At 38.0% G+C, this 15,855-nt stretch overlaps 1 protein-coding gene across 2 annotated transcripts in view; it reads right to left on the bottom strand.

The window, feature by feature from the left end:
* mtr (5-methyltetrahydrofolate-homocysteine methyltransferase) overlaps positions 1-15,855 on the bottom strand; it is a 69,909-nt gene that overhangs the window by 42,386 nt on the left and 11,668 nt on the right. For both annotated transcript variants that reach the window (XR_015091752.1, XM_086064746.1), the window contains exons 9-15: positions 10,758-10,858; positions 9,206-9,267; positions 7,750-7,817; positions 5,023-5,102; positions 1,853-1,965; positions 936-1,076; positions 608-793 (exon numbers count right to left, since the gene is read on the bottom strand). Coding sequence is in view for 1 of the 2 variants with exons in the window: in XM_086064746.1 (XP_085920872.1) it covers positions 608-793; positions 936-1,076; positions 1,853-1,965; positions 5,023-5,102; positions 7,750-7,817; positions 9,206-9,267; positions 10,758-10,858 (751 nt within the window). In the remaining variant the exon portion in view is untranslated. The remainder of the gene's footprint in view (positions 1-607; positions 794-935; positions 1,077-1,852; positions 1,966-5,022; positions 5,103-7,749; positions 7,818-9,205; positions 9,268-10,757; positions 10,859-15,855) is intronic.

Below are 15,855 nucleotides of genomic sequence, written 5' to 3'. Positions count from 1 at the left end.
GTGCACGTACATTTTGGTGACAATTGGTTGTACTTTTTGTACATTTAGCAACTTTTTTACATTACAGCATTTTAGACTTTCCTCGGTAGCGAGCCCTGCAGCAGTTGTGGTTGACCGACCGCAGCACAGACACTACCCGCAGCCCGGCATTCACTGCTGTAAACGGCTGGTGACTTGACCTATGGGCTGGTGCTTTGTGCCTGCCCCACGACATCTAACATTTTCAAAAGTTGAAATGGACATGAAGAGATGTCCGCACAAATTTTGGTGACAATTGATCGAAGTTTTCAGACATTGTAAGCTATGTAAGTTAAGTGTTTTAGAGTGGACTAATAATGGTCTTCAGATGAAAAGGGTACGTTTCAGAGGCAATTAATTATTTACACAGTGTTCCTAAATTAACTGATAGTATTGAAAAGGAATGCCAATTAAATTTTCCTGAGCAAAAAATATAAAGTGATTTTGTTAGTGAAAAACCAACCATCTTGTATCCATAGTCCCTTTAAGGTTATGTTAAGGACAGCGTTTCAACGTACAATACTCCAAAAGTGTTACGCAGGCATATATGTGTGACATTGTACTAAAATATGCCATTTTGTCCTCTCACCTGGCCTTCCTCATCAAAGGCCATGACCACCACAGCAGCGCCGTAGCGCTTCACAGTTGCCGCTCTCAGCAGGAACTCCTGCTCGCCTTCCTTCAAACTTATGCTGTTGACTATACATTTCCCCTGGCAGCATTTTAGTCCAGATTCAATCACTGCAAAGTTTGATGAGTCAATACACAAAGGAACCTGGGAAGGACAAAAGGACAGGTTGAAAACGGCAACTATCAACTGTATACTACTAAAGAGGACTGTTGAAGACATCTTAATTATCATGTAAGTGCAAATAAATCGTTAAGTAACTGTAAAACAATTAAATACTTATATTTACCCGTGCAATGTCTGGCTCAGAAGCAATAAGATTACAAAATCTAGCCATGGCTGTTGGACCTTCCAGCATTCCCTCATCCATGTTGACATCAAGCACTTGGGCTCCCATCTCCACCTGTGCCTTTGCAACGCTTAAGGCATCCTAAAAATGACAACAACAAAAAATAAACTCAGATACATTTTTTATCTGATGTCCTACATTATTTAAGAGATTTCTCCCTTGACAACAGTATTGCTTTCTCTTTGGTTTTAGCAAGAGAAATCTACTGGATTGATCACACAGGAGTCACATACAGATTTGAACAAAATTAAGAGTGGTAGTTTGTATTTTTTACAATGTTGATGCCAATATTTTCAATGAAAATGAATATCATCTCCAAATATCGGTTAATGGCCCACGTTACTACTAATCGGTATTGGCCCTGAAAAAAAAAACATCTCTCATATCTGTCTATCTCTAGTGATTGTATCACTTTTTCAACTGAATATCTTTGCATGAATGTAGTGAAGCTGTGAAGTGTAAAAATTATTTGGTGTTTGAGTGCTCAGTGTTTGGTGTCCATGTAAAACCGCACAAACATGTAACAACCGAGAAGACCACGACATTCAACAATCTCCTGCAAACAAAAGGCCAAGTGAACAACCGGTATATTTGTTCGTAGCACACTAAAGGAAGGCTTGCATGTATAATTTTTAATTGGTTTTGCAAATGTTCCGTTTTGAGCTAACATGTCACACTCCTGGACCTTGTTTTCTGAAAACAACCCTAAAATATTTTATGTCACTATATATTTGATTTAATTTGTGGAACACATGTCAGTGACATGATGTCGTCTTTAATTAACATCTCAATAAAATTATATCATGGAAGGAGCGCCGAGGAGATAATAAAATTTGATTTGGCCAGATCTGTCTCACCTCATAGTTCCCAGCCAGAATCATCTTGGCAAATTTGCGTGACCCAGACACATTGCAGCGCTCACCAATGTTTACAAAGTTGGTGTAAGGGCCTATCTTGAATGCTTCCAGACCTAGAATCAAGGAGACGTACAGTGCCAACAAAAAGTGAGTTTGCTCGCAAAACACTTTAAAAACAAACACAAACAATAAAATATACTTGGGACAGTGACAAATGCATTTTCAAAATACAAATCAATATCAGATGAAACTAGACAAAGTGCAATTTCTGCAGAAATTGCATGGGAATGCTGAATGCTATTAGCTAAATGCTAAGATTTAAATGCATGTGCTTATGAAGTAAATTAAAACATGAATTATGTGAAAATTACACATTTTTAATTGTAATGAAATGACAAATGACAAAACTTGAACTGCAATCTGTCTAAAATGGGATTTAATAATTTCAGTGAAATTATAATCCATTTTCTGATATGATAGTCAGTTGGTATACATGTATATCACTTGAAATTGTATTATTTGCAATGTACAGTCGGAGATGGAATTCGAACCGGCAACCTCCTGGTTACAGGACAACACAATTTAACTAGACAACTAGTCGTATCAGACACCTGGTAATGATGATAAATTCTATGGATGGAAGTGGGATTGGAGTGCGACAAGATGTATCAGATGTAACTGTTTGGTAATGCATTTAGATAGATGATGCATTGCAACTTATTTGAGTATGGAGCAGCAATGACAAGATCCTGATCTTCTGGCCAAATATGGTAGCTTCAATCATTAAAACCAAATTGATTCTATTATAATCTGTTCCAGTCAAGTAAATAAGAATTGTCATCTAATACTACTCGGAATGTAGGGATGCATCAAAATTAAAATTTTGGGCCGAAACCAAAAACCGAAAATGAGAAATGCTTGGTCGAAAACCGAAAACTGAAACACCGAAAAAAGATATGCCATATTTTTTGTTATGATTGCATTTATCATAATTAATTAAAATTATAATATTATTATACAATATTTAGGCCTATTTAGCACTGACATTTTAACAAAGCACAATATAAATTGAAATGCGTCCACACCACAGACATGTTGGCAAATGGTACATTTAACACCAAACGCAGGGTGAGCAACTGAGCATTTTTCTTGCAGTAAAATTGCACTTTATAGTCAATGTAGTTCGCACCGGTGGGCATGGATGCATTTGTAGGCTATTTGGAGTGGGAAACGGTGTGGCACATTTAAAATCGGCACATTCATATATTCACCAACGTTTCAAAATAGATAAATACATTTCTTCCCATTCGACTTTGGGAACTGACTGCAAAGTCACACACAGCGTCCTGTACAGGTCTGTAGTCACCCGGAGATAGTGGTAAGTGTTTAAAACTGTTAATAGCCATAGTGCTAACATTAGCTAAAGTATTTAGCACGGCCACCAGAATGCAAGTGAAAAAGTGGAAGCGCTCGAGGGGCTCTCATCAAAGGGAAAAAAAGGAAGGCGCTGCAGGAGAAAGAGTGGCTCACCTGTAGTGCAGTAGGACTCTGCAGCGCTCTCTTTTTTGACATAGTTTACCAAGCAACGCCCCTCGTATGGAGGTAAATATGGTGCAAAACTAACTTGTAAAAAAAATTGTACCTGTAGAAAAAAGTCTAAATTTATATCTGTAAAAGTCGTGATTTGTACCTGTAAAAAAATGTGTGCCTGTAAAAAAAAAAAATTGTATCTGTAAAAAAAAACATTTGTATGTGTAAAACAAATTTGTATCTGTAGAAACAAATTTGTACCTGTAAAAGTCATACCTGTACAAAAATGTTTTTGTATCTGTACAAAAAGTGTAAATTTGTATCTGTAAAAGTTGTGATTTGTACCTGTAGAAATTACAACTTGTAGTCAAAGAAGTCGCCACTATGAGTCACAAGTGGGTTTTCTGCTGCTGTCCAGTCACGTGAGTTTTGCACCAAATATCTCGCTACAAAAGGTGCAAAACTGATTCGTACTTGTAGAGCGCTGTGATTTGTACTCGTAGAAGAAGAGGGCGGGCTCTGGAGGATTTGGGCGGGCTAAAGCTCAACCTCATTGGTTGAGCGAACAACAGTGGGTTGAACTCAAATGACGCCCATGCACAAGTCCGCAATTCCGAACAAACAAGAATAGCCACCAGTTTACGCGTCATTTTGGAAGAAGAGGACGTCCCAGGCGTGAAAATTTCAACATGGTTCAATATACAAACACCGTGTGGAACAGCTTAAACGTTGGTTGACATGCAGAGCACTCAAAGTGGGCAGAAAGAAAGAAGTTTTAGTATGAAGGTAAGATTTATTGTACGAACATAGCTCGTAATCCGGTGCTAGCTAGCTAGCTCATCTCATGTTGTTATCACGAAAACTGAACACATTAAAGTCACGATTTTTATTTCAAGATTTGAAGCCTACCAGTGTAAACATACGATCAATAGCTTGTACCTGTAAAAAAAAAAAATTATCAAAAAAAAATACCTCATAAACTGCTGCTTAGTGCTTAGATGTGAAAATTACTATAGAGCTACAGAACCCTATTGAATGTTTTACAAGATAACCTAAACCTATAACCAAAAGTGGACAGTACTCAGCTACTTGTATTTGACTAACATTATATTTAAGCATCTGTACTCTTATTATCACAATAAAATGTCAGTTATCTCAGTGGTTCAGCAAATGCCCAGGATCTGGGAGATCAGGGTTTGTATGACAGTTGGAGCAGACTTTAGTTTAAGTTAAATTATTTTGAATAATCTTTTTCTGTTTATTTTACATCCATTATATTTAATGTAATTTAACATTACTAAACTGTTTTCTATCCCAGTGAATTTTGTCAATGTAAACATTGACAAAATTCACTTATTCAACATGGTATTCAGCAAAATTCAATACCAGCTTTCAGTGTTATACCGCATACAATTACATTTACAGTTACTTTTCTAAGCCAGCAAAAGACAGGTGTATAGAGACCAGAGTTTGAATTCCGGTTGGGGCAGATTTTAGTATAACTTCAACATCGTATCATATTCATTTTCCAGTTATTTAAAATCCTCTATATTCAATATGTGAAACTAAGTTTGCATGAACTTAAAAAAAAATAAGTTTGCATACCCAAGATCTTTGCACCCAGCAAATGACTGAATTACCTGAGAGCAGCAAGTATTCTTGATAAATGTCCCCCACAGGAGCTCTAGGTTGGCAGTCTTTGACTGCTTCTGATATGGCTCTGTGTGATGATGGAAGATGAGAGTAGCAAAAATTTAAATAATTAGTGAAAACATGGCAGATTTTAAGAAATACAACGTTTTCAAGCACGTCGTGATTGATCAAAGCATTTATCATATTGAATCTAATTCAGAGTGTCAAAAAGACAGAAAAGATGGCAGAGAGGGTTGAGTTTTAGAAATAGAAGCAATGACATCATGTACGTGTATAGCGATAATTTTGTAGCCGAAAATTTACCGTCATATTTCTCGTCACAAAATTTGAAAATGAAACGAACACTAAAATGGAAGCCATTCATTGAGACAACGACGATAACTAAAATTGAGTAACAATTTCGTCAATGACTAAAACTAAAACAACAGTGATGAAAATTCACAAAATCCAATCAGAAGAAGGAATGAAACGTGGGTGGGAGAAAAGAAGACCCTCAGAAACTTACAATTTAATGTTCAAACATGTTTACATTCATTGTGCAGCTGAAAGATGAATGTCAGGCAATTATGCATTTTTTTTATTTAGGTTTTAAGATGGCATATTATTGGCAGTTCAACATGTTTTATTGAAATAAAGTTTAATAAACTTGACACCGTTGTGTTAAATGTGTCTTGCATGTGTGTTAAACTACAGTTACAAAATAGGTGTGTTTTTTTGTTTATAAAGTGAAATGTATGCTGAAGGAAAACATCGACTAAATTGTCAATTTAGTCGACTAAAATGGCTCTTTATTTTCTTTGAATCGAATTGGATTGAAATTTAAATACAATCAGATGACTAAATTATGACAAAAACGTTAATGATAGTAGACAAACCAAAACTAAATTAAAATTTATTGTAAAAATTACCACTGCGTGTACAGTATACACAAGCACACACATGCACAACAACACACATACAGTTGAGCGCACACACAAGTGTGCACGCACAAACATTCCTGTAAATAGCCCAAAATTTATAAATATTTTGTCAAATGTGAAAATGTTGCTGTTTGCACACTTTATCATACATGTAAATAAAGCATTATTTTGCTATCAAAAACATTCTTTATTATTTTTGTTCATGTTTTATAGAAGGGAAGGACAGGAAATGTTTGAGATGTGACTAAATCAAAAAAAATTTGTGTCACATCACTGTTGTGCAGAAAATTAATTTTTTCACAAAAAGCTAGTTTTCTCCTTATTTTTCCCATTATAGCTTGGTGTCACTCAAATGAACTATTTTCAAATGTGATTAATAAAGAATGGAATAAGGTAGAAATTAGAATAATACTTTTTTTTCTAATGACAGAATACAATCCAATATTTCATATGCTACCCACCATGTTTACGTAGTCATAGCACATAATATTCCGTTGGCCTGGAAAGATGAAAATATTCAAAATCGGCTGGAACTCTAGGGATTGTCTTTTTGGATAACGTTTAAAAGAGTTAAGGGGCGGCCATTTTGTCACTTGCTGTCAACTGAAATTGACCTCATAAGTTGCTCAGGGCTCAGGCAATGACCAATTACGCCCAGCTTCAACAGGTGAGCCGTGATTGGTTGTTACCAGAAACCAGCAGAGCCGTAATTCAACAGGTGAGCCGTGATTGGTCGTTACCAGAAACCAGCAGCGCCGTGTTTCAACAGGTGAGCCGTGATTGGTTGTTACCTGAAAACAGCAGAGCCGTGATTGGTCGTTACCTGAGCCCTGAGCAACTGTGATGTCATTTTTAGTCAACAGCAACTGACAAAATGACCGCCCCCTGAGATGGATAAAAACGGCTGGACTTTTACTGCCTAACTTAAATTGCACAAATGCAATATTAATCATAATACTGTGTTTAGACTAGCGGGGGGTGCACAGAACATATTATTGCAAAGAAAATGTTTAGGTTGTTTTCCCCTTTAATTCATTCAAACCCAAAAACGTATAAATACATTTTTAATGGGTTTTTTTTATGCTAGAGCAGGGGTGGCCAAGTTCGGTCCTCGAGAGCCACTATACAGCCTTTTTTCCATGTTTCTCTCCACTAACACACCTGATTCATGATCAGGATTGTTATCAGGCTTGTGCAAACCTTGCTGATTAGCTGATTATTAGATTCAGATGCACTGAAGGAGGGAGACATGGAAAACAGACTGGATAGTGGCTCTCGAGGACCGAACTTGGCCACTCCTGTGCTAGAGCATACATCAAGAGGTCGCTTAAAGCAATGGTAGTTATTACAAAAAACGGCCAACAGGTGGCAGCAGCGTAAAAGAGATCAGCCATGTTGCAACAAGCTCTTTTTCCCAGTGTTTTCAACAGGTTTGTGAATAATTATGAAACTTAGCTATATTCTAATGCTAATTGCTGCAAATTCTGTGGACGTTGCAAAATCAGTCAAAATCCAGTAAAATAGCCAGAAGCAAAGATAGAAATGGCTGGGAGTGAATGAGTTAAGGAGATAAAAACCTGGAATTTTTTTACATTTCTAGTATTTTGAGCATGTTTGAACTTGCTTAATTGATTTATGAAAAAGAAACACTCATTTATATATGTCAATAGCACAAAGGGGTCCAGAGGGGTAGGAATTTTAGAGAACCACATGATTTAGGTGAGAGAAATGCAAGCTTTTGTAGAAAACTATGCCTGAAACTATATCAAATTACTGAACACATATCATGCTGACCTTATGTGTGCTGGAGTGGTGCCGCAACAGCCTCCTACAATATTCACTAATCCATCGACTGCAAATTCCTGAAGGCAGACATTTCAATCAATCATTTGCCAAGCAAAATCACAACGTAGCTTTGTCATAGAGAAAACACCTCCGCAACCTTGTGCCGACCTATTCCTAGGGATAGACCAATTATCGGTCGGGCCGATTATCGGTGCCCATATTTGACATTTTGACAAATATCGGCATTGGCCTTTTTACGAATCTGAAGGCTGATAAAGCTGGTATCTCTCTGAGCGGTGAATGCTTGCAAACGTAGCGAGATTTAGGGTTTTCATCAGGATTTGTAAGATGTTCACAGACAATTTTTACTTGTCGCAACAATTTTGAACATATTCAGACATTTTTTTAGTGTCGCAAAGATCTTTTGAAATCTTTTACAAACCCTGACGAAAACCCCAAATAAGCTACATTTGCTTGCATTTATCGCTCAGTGAGCTACAGGGAACTTTTCATTTATGGATCTATTTAAAATTCTACTTTTTAAAAAAAATGCTGACACTGGGAACTCCCTACACTTTTTATTTTAAATAAATAAACAATAAATAAACAATAAATATACAATAAATAAACAACAAATAAACAATAAATAAACCATAAATAAACAATAAATAAACAATAAAAGAAATTATGTTGAAATTTTGGAAAACTTAAGGGAACTATTTACTTGCTTAAATTTTTATTTAGTGTAACGCTGATGACCCTGGAAGCTCCCTGCAATTTTTGTTAGAATTTTTAAACAAAGCTGTCAATACCTCATATGTTTCAAATTAAAAGAAAAAATATATATTTCTTAATTTTGATGCTAATATTTTCTCTTTTACTGCAAATAGAGTGTCAGCTTGAAATATCGGTTATAGGTCTTCTTGACTACTAATAATCTGTATCGGCCTTGAAAAGAACATATTGATCACTACTTATTACCTTAGGCTCCAGGAGCTTTGTTTAAACTATGGCAGAATATACATATCGTACACCCCTGCGCAAAAGAAAAAACAACCATCCCTCATTTGCTAACAACTATGCATAATACTAGAAAACAAAAGCAGATCAAGCGAGATCAAGCAGCTGAAGTAAGGATGAGGAGTTAGCAACGGGAATGTTTATCTCCTCTTTTCATTTAAATTAATTGTATATTCAAACATAAAATCGATAATATTTAGTATTGCAGTACGTTTCATTTCAAAAAGTCATGCTAACCACGTAGCAGCCGTGGCTAATGTTGGATTTTATTTATAATGAGGGCCGTGGCTTTGGTCATAAACTCAAAGGGGTAAGGAGTAGTAAAGTGAGGCTACTTTCAAATCTTGCTAAAAAATTTAAAACTGCAAACTCCCCTCTTAATGAAAGAAAGATGGAATACAATATGGGTTTACACTGAAAAAGTAAATTAACACATTAGTAGTACCTTTAAATTGGAGGCCGTGACTGCAGGTGTTTCATCATAAGCTCCAAACGTGTTGGGAAGACCTATGGGTAAAACCAAATGTTATGCTACATACACATGACTTTATTTTTGCTTTATTTATGATCTTATAAACACGTCAGAAAAAGAAAAAAAAAATTCTTTGTATATTCATTATTATTATTATTTTTGGATGGGTCTATTTTTTTTTACCCAGAGACGCTTCATAATGGTCATTTCTTTCAAGTCCCACACAGGGACTTTACAACCATTTAAACATTAAAAACTTGTCATGAATATCCATTTGCACACAATTAAGCTGCTTTTCCACCAACAAGCCCAGGATCTTTGAGTTCTGGGTAAAGGGAGTTGTTGGTTGTAAAAGTTCCACAGGGAAGTTGTAATTGTTGTTTCCACAGCGTCTTAGAGTTCTTGGTAATTCATTTAAATGAGTTTGATGACGTATGAGTTTGATGAGCCCAGCCGATGTGAAAACAACAAACTCTCAAAGTTGACCAACCAATCAGCCTTGGCCAGGGCAGCCCGCCCCCTTTAAGTTCCAGACTGGCTCAGCAAGACCCTGCTTCTGAGATAGTACTCGGATGCTCCCTGGGGAATTTAATTACCCCGGAAATTGTTGGTGGTGGAAAAACGCGCAAACTGAATTTTACCAAGGTAAATTGAAAAGTTCTCCAAAAGTTCCGGCGGTGGAAAAGCCCTTTGAGAATGATTTTACTAAAAATATTGTAAATGGCTTTCATAGTTTACAGTACATGCCTCCTTTATCATGAATTTTTTTGTTAAACAGAAAAACATAGATCCAAGTAGTTCTACTTATGATCCTTCTCGTGTGTGGTTTGTTTTCAAAGCATATACTGTAATGAATCTTCCCCTATTTTTTCTTGCAGCATGGACACGTAAACATAACTTTTAACATTAAGGGTGTTATGTATATAATTTTGGGAAAAAATTAATTGATTCCATTTTGGAATAAGGCTGTAACAAAGCAAATAACATGCAGAGTACAGGGAGAGATGGAAGAGGATGATTGCCTGTAGTGACTCCTCAATAGAGTAGAGCAAAAAAAGGAAATAATTAATTTTAGACCTGCGGGTAAAAAAAAATAAAAAATTACAGAAGAGGAGCCAGTGAATAGGGATAAAAAGGGTTGGCAGGATTCTCACTTTATTCTGACTTTATCACAGAATTCTGACTTCAACATTCTGACTTTAATCTCAGAATTCTCACTTTTTAACTTTAATCTCAAAATTCTGACTTTAAAGTGAGAATTATGACTGTGTGACGTAGAGCTATGAATTATCAGAAAGTCATAATTCTTACCTTAAAGTCAGAATTCTCACTTTAAAGTCAGCATTGTGACAATAAAGTGAGAATTCTCTAAAGCCAGCATGTTGAGAATAAAGTCAGAATCCTGCCAACCTTTTTTTCCCCCCTCTTCACTGGCCCTAATCCTCTTCCGTGGTGCAATTCCTACAACAGTAAACTCCATTTTTTTTTCTGGTCTCAATTCTAAAATGTAGTGTTGAATCTTTACCTGCATTGGGGTAACAGATTATAAAAGCAGTGGTACTCTTTCCAATGGCCTCGATGAATGGTCTCATCTCTATTGCCCCTAAGGCACAGTTGAGGCCGATACTAAGGAACAACACAGGAACAAAATAATAACAAATGAACATTAATATACCAGGAAAGCAAACTTGCATTGTAAAGCAAATCTCTATAAATGGTGTCAAAATAACACTGGTCTGCATCAAAACATAAACAAGAATGACAAAAATATTTTCCACATCAGTTTTTTGCACTGAAGACAGTGGTACCATTCATTTTACCCCACATGCTCCAGTTTTAGCTATGTGCTATTTATTTATTTGGCCGTTTTGGTAGGCTACTGCGTAGTGCAGTAGCCCAGCCATGCAGTTTAAAGTGAACACTGTGGACTACTAACTTTTGAGCTAGGTTTCAAGAACAATACCTGAACTACCAAGTAGGGGTGGCCGATACGACAATATTAAATTGTGTTAAGATATACAGTGCTGACGATTATGGAGGACCAAAACTGCCCAGATAAATACAGAGGGTTGTGTCAGGAAGGGCATCCGACGTAAAACTTTGACCAAATCAAACATGCGAATCAAATATATGACTTCCATACCGGATTGGTTGAGCCCGGGTTAACAACGACCGCCATCGGTGCTGTTGACCTACAGGGCGCCAGTTGAACCTGGACTACTGTTGGTCGAAGAAGGAGAGGAGGAAGGTATTTTCGTAGGAAGAAACAGAAGAGGAACACCAAGAGTCTAGGACTGAGAATAGGGACTTTGAATGTTGGAACTATGACAGGAAAAGGTAGAGAGCTGGTTGACATGATGCAGGAGGAAGGTGGACATACTGTGTTTTCAGGAGACTAGGTGGAAAGGGAGCAAAGCTATAAATTTAGGAGCAGGGTTCAAGTTATTCTATCATGGTGTAGATGGGAAGAGAAATGGAGTAGGAGTCATCGTGGAGGAGGAGTTTGTTAGGAATGTCCTGAAGGTAAAAAGAGTGTCAGATAGAGTGATGAGCCTGAAGCTAGGAATCGAAGGTGTGATGATCAATGTTGTTAGTGGGTATGCGCCACAGGTAGGATGTGAGCTGGAGGAGAAGGAAAACTTTTGGTTGGACCTTGATGAAATGATGCAGAGCATCCCTAGAAGTGAGAGAGTTGTCATTGTGCAGACTTCAATGGACACGTTGGTGCAGGAAACAGAGGTGATGGGCAAGTTTGGTATCTAGGAGAGGAACGCATTAGTACAGATGGTGGTTGACTTTGCAAAATGAACGGAAATGGCTGTCATGAATACTTTCTTCCAGAAGAGGCAGGAACATAGGGTGACCTACAAGAGTGGAAGTAGGAGTACACAGGTAGACTACATCTTGTGTAGACGGTGTAATCTGAAGGAGATCAGCAACTGCAAAGTAGTGGTACTGTATAGGATGACTTGGGTGGTGAGTGTTGTGTGACTTTCAGGAAGGAGTTGAGACAGGCTCTGGATGGTCAGGAGGTGCTTCCAGATGACTGGACAACTACAGCAAATGTGAGCAGGGAGACAGGTAGAACAGTCCTTGATGTGTTATCTGGAAGGAAAGGAGATAGGGAGACTTGGTGGTGGAATGGGGAGATGCAGAAGTGTATCCAGAGAAAGAGGTTAGCTAAGAAAAAGTGGGACACTGAACGGACTGAAGAAAGTAGACAGGAGTACAGGGAAATGCAGCGAAAGGTGAAAGTAGAAGTCAAGGGGCTTACGATGACTTGTATGCTAGGTTGGACAGTAAGGAGGGAGAGACTGATCTATACAGGTTGGCAAGGAAAAGAGACAGAGATGGGAAGGACGTGCAGCGGGTTAGGGTAATAAAGGATAGGGATGGAAGTGTGTTGACAGATGCCAGTAGTGATTGGAAGATGGAAAGAGTACTTTGAAGAGTTGATGAATGAGGAAAACGAGAGAGAACGAGTAGAAGAGGTGACTGCTGTGGACCAGGAAGTAGCAAAGATTAGTAAGAATGAAGTGAGAAAAGCATTGAAGAGGATGAGGAGTGGAAAGGCACCTGTGGAGGTATGGAAGTGTCTAGGAGAGGTAGCAGTAGAATTTCTGACTGGGTTATTCAAAAGGATCTTAGATAGTGAGAATATGCCTGAGGATTGGAGGAAAAGTGTGTTGGTGCCCATTTTTAAGAACAAGGGAGACGTGCAGAGAGTGACAACTACAGATGAATAAAGCTGATGAGCTACACAATAAAGCTATGGGAAAGAGTAGATGAAGCTGGACTGATGGCAGAGGTGAATATTTGTGAGCAGCAGTATGGTTTCATGCCAAAAAAAAGAGTACCACAGATGCAGTATTTGCTTTGAGGATGTTGATAGAGAAGTACAGAGGACAGAAGGAGCTGCATTGTGTCTTTGTAGATCTGGAGAAAGCTTATGACAGGGTGACCAGAGAGGAACTGTGGTTTTGTATGAGGAAGTCTGGAGTGGCAGAGAAGTATGTTCAAGTGGTGCAGGACATGTATGAGGACTGTAAGATAATGGTGAGGTGTGCTGTAGGTGTGACAGAGGAGTTCAAAGTGGAAGTGGGACAACATCAGGGATCAGCTCTGAGCCCCTTTTTGTTTGCTATGGTAATGGACAGGATGACAGACGAGGTTAGACAGGAATCTCCATGGACTATGATGTTTGCAGATGACATTCTGATCTCTAGTGGGAGCAGGGAACAGGTGGAGGAGAAGCTAGAGGCGTGGAGGTTTGCCCTGGAAAGGAGGGGAATGAAGGTTAGCCGCAGCAAGACGGAGTATTTGTGTGTAAATGGGAGGGACCCAAGTGAAAGAGTGAGGTTACAGAAAGAAGAGACCAAGAAGGTGGAAGAGTTTAAGTATTTAGGGTCAACAGTCCAGAGCAATGGAGAGTGTGGAAAAGAAGTGAAGAAGCGTGTGCAGGCAAGCTGGACCGGGTGGAGAAAAGTGTCAGGTGTGATGTGTAGGTGGCAGAGATTAAGATGCTGAGGTTCTCTTTGGGAGTGACCAGGATGGATAGAATCAGGAATGAGTACATCAGAGAGACAGCACATGTTAGAGGCTTTGGCGATAAAGTCAGACAGGCCAAACCGAGATGGTTTGGACATATCCAGAGGAGAGATAGTGAGTATATTGGCAGAAGTTTCCAAATGCCATATACCCAGTGCTGCTCAAAAGTTTGTGAACCTCTTGAGCAATTTGAATTTTCCAATTGTTTCAACCTGATTTTGTTGTTCAATCTGAACCATTACATTGTATATGAAATAACAGTTTATCAATTCAATGAATGCCTTGTTCTTTTTTTTTTTTTTTTCTTCTTTTTTTTTTAAATCAATTGTGTAGTCAAAACTTAATTAAAGAGTTTTTGGTCAATTCGTATAGGTGCAAAAGTAAGTGAACCCTGAGCTGCATTGCTTAAACCAAGCTGTCAAGTAGGATCAGGTAGGAGAAATTGGTAGCTAAACTAACCACTGAAATGGACCAATGAAATGGGAGGTTTAGCAAAGAAATTGTGCATCACTGACTGAAACAGAGACAAAACCACATCACTTTAGTCTTACCCAGGTGAACCCATACAGGTCAGTCATGCTGAGAGGAAGAGAAATCTCAGGGGACCTCAGGAAGTGGGTAGTGACAGCACATCTGTTTGGGGAAAGCTATAAAGTCATCTAAAAAAATTGCGCTTCATCATTCCACTCTTAAACAGATCATCTGCAACTAGAGAACACTGAATATTATTTACAATTCTGCCTCGAAGTGGACTACCTTCTAAAATATCAGCAAGAACCACAAGAAAAATTATGATTCAGGTAAAAAGCCAACTCGAACATCACATCAAGGGATTTGCAGACCTCTTTTGCTGCGTCTGGGACACATGTGTATGCTTCAACAATCAGAAGAAAAGTCAATCGACAAGGCTTTCATGGAAGGCTCGCTAGGTAGAAGCCTCTGCTCACAAAAAAGATCAAAGCTGCCCATCTCAACTTTGCCAGCGAGTACTTGGACAAATCTGAAGCTTTTTGGAAGTCCTTTCTGTGGACAGATGAGTCCAAAATTTAACTGTTTGGTCACAACTAAAACAGTCATGTTTGGTGAAGTCAACACTGCATACCAATAAAAGAACCTTCACCCTAGAGTGAAGCATGGGGGTGAGAATGTTAAATTCTGGGCTGGCTTTTCATCCTCGGGACCTGGGCAACTCCACATGATCCAGGGAATTATGAATTCAGAGGAATATTGTGAAATCCTGGAACATAACCTGAAGCCGTCATTTGTGAAGTTACAGGCCTGGTAGACTATAGATCATTCAACATGACAATAATCCAAAGCATTCCAGCAATACAACCAAGGAATGGCTGAACAGCAAAGATTCATGTTCTGGATGTGTCCAATCAAAATCCTGACTTAAATTCTTTCAAAATATCTTGGCAGGACCTGAAGCAGGCAGTTTATGCTAGACGCTAATCCAAACTCTCTCAACATTTTGCAAGGAAAAGTGGCAAAAATTCCCCTAAAGTAGATCTGAAAGACTGATAAATCACTAAAAAAGTGTTTGGATGAAGTTTTCATTGATATTCTATTCTTGCAATATCGCTCACCCTACTGCCAAGGGATTCATAAACCATACTGTATCTATTAGATCACTCTAAGAGGACATTTCATCTAACTTTGCTGCAAGGATATTAGTAGTTTGTTGTTTTTTTTCTCTCAGAATCCCTTTCCCTCGCAGTAGTGTTAATGAAAACAAAACAAAAATATTTTCGTCAACACATATTTTTCACCGGACTAAAAGTAGACTAAACTATACTAAAACCCTTATTAATAAACCATAACTGGGACTAATAAAGACGGGACGAAACGTTAGCTCACTTAATAAAGACTGGACTAATATCTATGGACATTTTAGTTCACGAACAAAAACGAGATGAAAATTATAATTTTGGACTACAATAAAAACTAAAATGCTCGACTTAAACGGTGACCAAATAAAAATGGAATGAGGTTGACTATTATCAAAACTAACAAGTGTGATTGAAATTGGACTAAAACTGAGACTAAATTAAAAAATGGCTGATAAAATTAAC

The sequence above is a fragment of the Leptonotus elevatus genome, chromosome 20, assembly GCF_054856555.1.
Source record: "Leptonotus elevatus isolate MCC_2025b chromosome 20, RoL_Lele_1.0, whole genome shotgun sequence".
NCBI classification, from domain to species: Eukaryota; Metazoa; Chordata; class Actinopteri; order Syngnathiformes; family Syngnathidae; genus Leptonotus; species Leptonotus elevatus.
Note: the sequence above shows the minus strand (reverse complement) of the source record. Positions and strands in the feature narration are given on the sequence as shown.